We start from the raw sequence: 8,176 nt of genomic DNA, 5'->3' as shown, positions 1-8,176 counted from the left end.
GTATCGCTGCCGGCGTCCTGCTTCCCGGCTGCTGGAGTCCTTCGGATTTCAGTCACTCACACTTCTAATGCCGATACTTATGATTCGACCGTGCGGTTAATCAACGCGACGCCGACGCGATGGCGATTGAATATCTCGAGGATCTACGAGGAGATTTCTTTCAATTACACGAGATGGAAGTGCGTCGCGTACGGCTGCTGTTGATGGAATAAGGTCGAATACGCGAGGCGCACGAGTATTAATACAAAGGACAAAAAGAGTCGTCGCTCGCGAGCCGATCAACACAATCGGCGCGATGTAAACATTGCGGGCCTCGGCAGCGATTGAAACAAGAGAGAGACAAGAGAGAGACTTGCCCTTGGGCCTTTCTTCTTCTCTCGAAGGTTCCGGAACGACGAGGGAAATGCGAGGAGGCCTTTCAACTGTACGCGACATTAGTTTATTATTTATTGATTACTGAAAATAAAGAAAATTACTCTGTCGAAGCATCGGATATTTATTAGCTTTATGTTAATTAAAGAAGAATGTGTACGATTAGAAAATGTGTTAGCAACTAATTGTACAGAGTGTCAAAGTTGTTGTGACGCCGTTTTCGGAGAATAATTAAAGGTCATGATAGCGTTAAAGAGTGGAATTTCATCCTATGCGAATTTTGTCTCGTTCTTATTAAATGTGAGATTATCCGCTCCGGACAATAATTCTTCTATCTTTCATCTAATATTCAATGATGATAAATAACATGTAATTGCATACATTTGGCTTTTTTTATTTCGAAAATAAAAAAATATATACCAGGGTGAAATTTCACCCATAACAACATCAACGTGATTTTCTTTGATGCTTTTTTTAAAAGTTGAGATATTTCGTCGACTCGCGGGATATTTATAATCGAAGTCTCGTCGCGTTAATTAACTATGTGCTCCTCCGAGCGAATCGAATGTTCATCGACGGCCACTGTCAATGCTACGAGCGAATGTCCGGAGCGGACGGGATGCTGAATTGAGAAGCAAGACGAAGGAAACGGGACGCGGGCAACGATACATCATGCGTCTCTAGACGTAACAAATCGTTTATTATACAGGAGACTTTGATACGGTAACATATATTCGAAGATTTAATATTCAATACGTACTTTCATTTTTCCTGCTCTTCCCCCCTCCCCACCTCGCTTTGTTTAGACCGCCGGGCATAGTCTGGCATAGAGATGGCAACTGCAGTTGCAGCACGGACATAAATCGCCTGAAAGTAGATGTAGCACGGACTTCCACTACATGCAGATTTTACCACCGCGACCTGAAAGTGGATGTAGCATCGCAGTTCCCCTCTGAAAATGGATGCAGATGGCATACTTTCCCAGTGCGGAAAGTCGGTGTCGCAGAAAATGCCGTGTGGGCCACCAGAGAGAAGCCTGAGAGCGGGCATGGCTGCATTTATAGCGTTATGGGAAAGTTGGCTGATTCGAAGCGCCATTTGGGTCCATTTTTCATGGACATGAACTACTAAGCCAATGTCCACGATTTGTTGGTACTATTCCGTGCTATGTCCATAATTATTTGGTTCTGTACTGTGCTATGTTCACGAGCGAGCTAGATTAGTTAGATAAAAACGAAGAATCGGTCTTTGTCTCACAATTATTTGAAAAATTGAAAGATGCTGTATTCCCGAACCGGTCGAGGTACAAACGAAATGCAAAGTGGTACAAACGGGTACAAACGATTCTCTATCGAACCCCGTTGTTTTAAGGTATCTCAAACAATAGCGGAAGTACCATTTTAGCGTTACAAAGAGATATTTTAACAAATCTGAATCTGAATCAGTCAACAAATTAAATTTCTCATTCAAAAAAGTATATATAGGGTAAGCATAAGTAAGATAAGTATAAATAATAAATTAAATATTACTCTCTGAATATAATAATAAATAAATGTTTTTTCTTTAGCTGAATCATCGAAGTAAATATTCTATTATAAATTGATTTTTCGGATTACAATATTAATTTGATTTTTCAGAGTACGTTTTTAAATTGACTCTTCGGAATACGCTATTAAATTGACTTTTCGGAGTACACTTTTAAATTGACTCTTCTGACTACACATTTTTTAGTTAACTCTGTGGAGTACATATTTTTTAATTAACTCTTCGGAGAGAAGAGAAAAGAAACATTTTATATTTTATTTAAAAAATTGTAATTTTTGCAGAAAACTGATTAATGAAGAAAAAAATTAATTCACGACCTCAACGAAGATCTTAAAAAAATTACTGCAAGAAATGAAGTTATTATATACCATATTGTACAATATTAAAACATACGCGCAATAATTATCTATAATTTACATATATGGGCGTTTATGTAATTATAAGTAATATAAAAGTCATGATAAATTAATGTGGCCGCGCGTTATCTCTGTCGCGTCATTGCTAGAAATCATCCGAACTCTCGAAATTATTTTCTTCCCGAATTATGAATATAAAACAATGTGGAAAGGAAAACAAGGGGGCGAAAGGGGGGCGGCGACGTCTGCCTTACGATAACATCGCTGCTAGCTCGCTTCGTCGCGATTGTCTTTTCGCTGGTGGTGAGACAAAGACCGATTCTTCGTTTTTATCTAACTAATCTAGCTCGTTCGTGAACATAGCACAGAACAGAACCAATTAATTATGGACATAGCACGGAATAGTACCAACAAATCGTGGACATTGGCTTAGTAGTTCATGTCCATGAAAAATGGACCCAGATGGCGCTTCGAATCAGCCAACTTTTCCATAACGCTGTAAATGCAGCCATGCCCGCTCTCAGGCTTCTCTCTGGGGCCACTCTCTTTTCTGCTAGAAGGGGATATTTTCCAGTAATTTGTAATCATCAGGTTGGTTGACCTGGAGATACAGCACGACGGCGCAAGCAGCACATCGGCTTCAGCGTGATGGAAACGAGCGACGTTTGACGTGAGCCAGAGAAGAAGCAAAATACCGAAAATATTTCAACAATGGCGGACGAAGAACTACCTTCGGGCTGGGAGAAACGCCTCAGCAGATCTACAGGTGCGTTGAGATTGAAGATTTTTGCGGTGAACGATACAATCTCAGTTTTCAACAATCGGCGAATTTGGCCAGAATCATAATTTCGTCAGTGCGCTTATCACCGACAAGATTACAAACTCCATATATACGGCCGGCATTTTTTCCCGATATTTCATTCATACGATCAATTTGATACACTCGAGGGAGTTCACTCTTCTTTGAATACCTTTTCACTGCATTCTCGACACGCAATATTATTATATCGAATATAAATTTTTCATTTGAGGAGAGTTAATGGATGTATATCAACCTATGGCTACTCCGAACGACCGCGTTATGTTGGAATTCTATCAAAAAATAATGCACAAACATACAATTTTAATATTATAAGATAAAGAATTTATGTTATATAAGGATTATTGATTTATCCATCAATTTATAATATTCAGTTTCATTAATATAATATAACTTATCAACAAGTTTATGAAATGTTTATCAAACATCTTGCTTCATTTCATTTATGGTAAAGATTAGTTTTATATATAATGTACAAATGTAATAAAGCTTTGGATTTTAGGAAGAAATTTGAATTTCAATTTCTACTTCTAATATATGAAACTATTATAGGTCAACATTATTATTTAAATATTTATACCAAAGAGAGTCAGTGGGACAGACCTGATAAGCCAGCTGATCCATCTGGCAATGGCAAGGTTGATGGTCCAGAGGAAGTACAATGCTCTCACCTTCTTGTAAAACATTCAGGTTCACGTCGACCTTCATCTTGGCGAGAAGATAATATCACCAGGTCAAAGGAAGAAGCTCTTGAACTTGTTAAATGTAAATTTATCGTTTTGTAACTTTTTTATACAATCTGTTATGAATATGCTGTTTTTGCTATGTTTCATAAAATTATATTAATAATATTTTATAGCTTTCAGAGAACAAATAGCATCTGGTAAGGCAACATTTGCTGAGCTTGCTTCCAAATACAGTGATTGTAGCTCAGCAAAACGTGGTGGTGACCTTGGACCTTTTAGTCGAGGCGCAATGCAGAAACCCTTCGAGCAGGCTGCATTTGCGTTGAAGGTTGGAGAATTATCTTCACCCGTGCATACAGATAGTGGAATTCATATAATCCAGCGAACTGCATAAATCAGTTCTGCATAAAAAGGCTTGAATTGTTAGTTCGCTGGCAATCTCATTTCTTGATCACTCTTTCTCTCTCTTTTTTATAGGACATTATTTACAATTTGATCTTATATTTAATATCATCTTAATTTTATCTTAAGATGCTATGCAGAAAATGATCACTTTAAGTACATCCCAAGATACAACTTTTACAGTATCTTTCTCTAGAGGTGAAGTTAAAGTGATCTTAGATATAAGATCGAATTATGAATATTGCACACATAATCTTACTCAAACCGTTAAAGTATACTATAAATAAATAATAAATTGTAAATTTTTATGCCAATGTGAGTGTTCTCCCTACACTCACATCACACCTCATCTGCACTAATTATATTTTGTTATATTTACCACCAGAATTTAAACTTAACATTTATCTTGAGTCAAAGCACTTTCTATTTTTATCGTTAGATTCGTTAGTAGTTCGGTGCTTTAACGATAAGATAATAGTAAGTTAATGACATGATCGTGGAAACTATGAAAAACATCATTATATTTCTTAGGAGAGTACACACTATACATTATAATATAATATAGAAATAATGATATAGATCGTAACATTGTCTGTATAAAAAGAACAATGTTATGTTGCAATGTCATGCAGACAATTTATTATTATTAATAATTGAGTGAAATATAGCTGTTGAGTTATCCACTCCTTGGTAAATTTAGTATTTGCTAATATCTAAGTGTATAATAGATAACACACACACACATATATATATAACATTCTCAATGATATATATCATATATATATATCTACATCAATGGGACGATATTATGTTATCGGCGTCATATAAAACTACTGCTAATAATAGAGTTGTTAATAATGAAATAGCTGTTGATTTATTCGCTTCTTGGAAAATTTGTTATAGTATATAATATATAACATATATGTGTGTACTATTATACTCTATAAAGATATAATATCGTCTGTATGAAAGGAGAAACGATATTGGTTTGCAGCACAAATATTATTAATTATAAAAGAGTGAAACAACTTTGTTAAATTATTCACTTGGCAATTTCATTCTCTTGCACCGTTATTTCGTATATCATGTACTATAGATATTACATTATAATATTGTCTGCATGGGAAGGATGATGTGTTGCAACTATCACAAACTTGTTACTAACAATAGAGAAACGAAACAGCTATTAAGTTATTCACTCTGTGGCAAAATCGTTTATTATTCTTTTTTAATGTATATAATGTACTGCAAATGTATAATATCGTCTATATAGGAAGGACGATATTATGCTATCCACAATATGTAGTCATTACTAATAACAAAGGAGCAAAATAGCTGTTAAGTTATTTGCTTCTTAGTAAATTCATTTGCTATATCTTAATATGTAATATACATATAATACTATAGATATATTGTACTATAATATCATTTCTTTAGGAAGAACGATATTATGTTACACAAAATTCATATTAATACTAATACTAATAATGAAGGAGCGGAATAACTATTGAATTACTTGACCGTTGGTATATTTATTTGCTAATCATTTTATCTCATCTTACTGCATAATATATAATATACTTTCTTTACATAGATGTTTATTATACTATACTATCGTTTGTATAAAAAAAAAGGACGATATATTTCAAATATTTCTAATATCATTAAGATTGATAATGAAGCAGCGAAACAACTATTGAATTATTCGTTCTCTGCCAAATTTACTTACTTTAATTTAGTGTAAATGGCATTTTGTAATATTAAATGCGTCTTCCGATTCAATAGGCATCAAACATCTATTATGCAGTTAACGTTACTGTCCAACTTTGTACTGTTATTTATTTGAACTATAATTAAAACATCCAAAAAAAGTGTCATTCAAATATCTCTGATAACAAAATTATTACATAATATCGTGTTTAGTTTGGATATTGAAGATTAATTATAATTAAACTTAATATTTTTATTGCATCCTATGTAAATTTCCGTATGTTTCGGAAAAAGTAATTTTACTTTCTAGACAAATACGTGCTATACAGAAAATTGAATAAATATTTTATGTAGATTTTATGGTAGTTTGTTTTATATAATTAGTTAGTCTTTTATTTCTGATGTTTGATGTATTTGCGGAAAAGTATGTACCTCAGCATTTCTACAAACTATTTCACTATTTCGCACTCGCATTCGAAGAGATTTAAAAATCTATATGTATCCCTTACATATAATATTGAGGTTACAAATGGCTGAAAATATTGTGAATGATATGAAAATAACGAGAGAACATGCAAATCGCATATTTTCGAAATATGCCTTTTCCAATTACCATTAAGGATTGTAAGACGTAGTGTCGAAGCCCATTCGTTCATTAGTGAATGTGTTACAGACAAGAGAATTAAATATATTCGAAATGTATCATCTATATATCTTGGCAGTTTGAAGAAAACTCTGTTGGAAATAGTTAATTTCGAAAATAGATAATTTGTAATGCATGAAGAAGCATTTACGAATGTGTTAGATTATGCAAGATGCAGGCACTCGTGATTTTAAAGAATTGTAGTTACGCTATATAAAAACATAAATTAATGTATCATTTGTGGATTTACCATACTTATCGTTAAAATTCTTCATGCCCATTTATATAAATTTAAGTAAACGTTAAATGAATGTAACACAGGGATTCTACATACCTGTTAATTCTTTTATTCTATCAAGACTTTGGATTGTATCTGCCAAATTTGCTCGTATATTCTTATGACTTGAACTTGATAATTAGACTTACTTGTGTAATTTGTTTCATTTCATATTTTTTTCATAATCTGTGATATAATTCAAAGTAATTGCTCTAAAATTGTTTAGTTACATTACATATAAAATATAAATTATATGAGAAAATATCCACACACTGCTTTTAGCGTACATTTAAATCTGACGTAAGATTTTCGTATAATTGAAATTGCTTGAATATTTCCAGATAAACTTGGTCACGGAATGTTAACTCAGAAAGGGCCGATAGATTTGTATGGTATAATATCGCAGCGGCTCATCTATAAGGAAAACACGATAGTGACATAAATGTAGCATAATCAATTTTTTATAATTAACATCAATCTTTTTTAATTATCTCATTTTGTACGCAGAAAATTAGGAAAGGGATATAGAATTCTACACGGCAAAAAAAAATGTGCTGAGATATATTCAAGCGTAATTGCGAATTATGACTCTTCGTAAAAATTGTAGCTAGCAAAATTACATAAATGTACCTTTAGCGTTAACGTATAGCATCCTGTTGAAAGATACATGGATGGAATGCGAAAAAGATTGAAGGCTTGTAACCATTCGTAATATATAATCGTAGATCGACGAATGTACGCAGTTACTATCGTGAGTCACAACCACTTAGTATTAAACGATTAAACCGTTTGCATTTACTCGTAGGGAATAAACGTTATCGTTAATATTAATTTGACTGTCACTTATCAATCGAAATACCGTGCGACATTTGAGAATTTAAATAGAGACTTTTGGAATTTGGATCTATGTATAATCACATTAATTACTCTTTATCGCCTTATGATATCGTTGTACATGAATTGCGATCTAATTTTTTCCTTTTCTCTTTTGCGATGAAAGAGAAGGCGAATCTTAAATAATAATATTATTTAAAAAAACTATTCTATCGACTCACTATATACTTGTCAGAGTTTACTTCTATCAATTAACAAAATGCACATTAAACAATGTCAAAAAATAATGTATGTATACATTTGTAATGCTTCAGACCTTATCTTTTTTAGAATGTTAAGAATTGAAAAATTGATAATGTCTTTGTGCATATATTTGTATAACTGCATGTACGCATATTCCGTTCAATTTGTATCTTCACAATTTGTTGTAACGTTTAAAGTTTTTTAATAGACTTCAATCAGCGGAGTTTACATCTTCCACAGACACAGTTGCGACCGCGTTTTGTAAAATAGTTCTCGCTAAGCGCAAAG

The 8,176-nt window shown here is 33.3% G+C and overlaps 1 protein-coding gene across 4 annotated transcripts; it reads left to right on the top strand.

Moving 5' to 3' along the window:
- Positions 1–2,800: 2,800 nt before the first annotated feature.
- LOC105186779 (putative peptidyl-prolyl cis-trans isomerase dodo) lies at positions 2,801–7,714 on the top strand. Of its 4 annotated transcripts, none has more exons than XM_011147216.3 (4): positions 2,801–3,039; positions 3,646–3,858; positions 3,953–4,201; positions 7,153–7,714. In XM_011147216.3, exons 1-3 carry the CDS (start codon positions 2,985–2,987, stop codon positions 4,171–4,173), a joined length of 489 nt encoding a protein of 162 aa, XP_011145518.1. In that variant the 5' UTR covers positions 2,801–2,984; the 3' UTR covers positions 4,174–4,201; positions 7,153–7,714. The 4 variants fall into 4 exon arrangements, with proteins under 4 accessions (XP_011145518.1, XP_025158927.1, XP_025158926.1 ...); XM_011147217.3 differs by having other exon boundaries at positions 2,802–3,039; positions 3,953–4,107; XM_025303142.1 differs by lacking the exon at positions 7,153–7,714 and having other exon boundaries at positions 3,679–3,858; positions 3,953–6,788.
- Positions 7,715–8,176: the final 462 nt, after the last annotated feature.

This window comes from Harpegnathos saltator, unplaced genomic scaffold, assembly GCF_003227715.2.
Source record: "Harpegnathos saltator strain DR-91 unplaced genomic scaffold, Hsal_v8.6 scaffold534, whole genome shotgun sequence".
Taxonomy (NCBI): Eukaryota; Metazoa; Arthropoda; class Insecta; order Hymenoptera; family Formicidae; genus Harpegnathos; species Harpegnathos saltator.
Note: the sequence above shows the minus strand (reverse complement) of the source record. Positions and strands in the feature narration are given on the sequence as shown.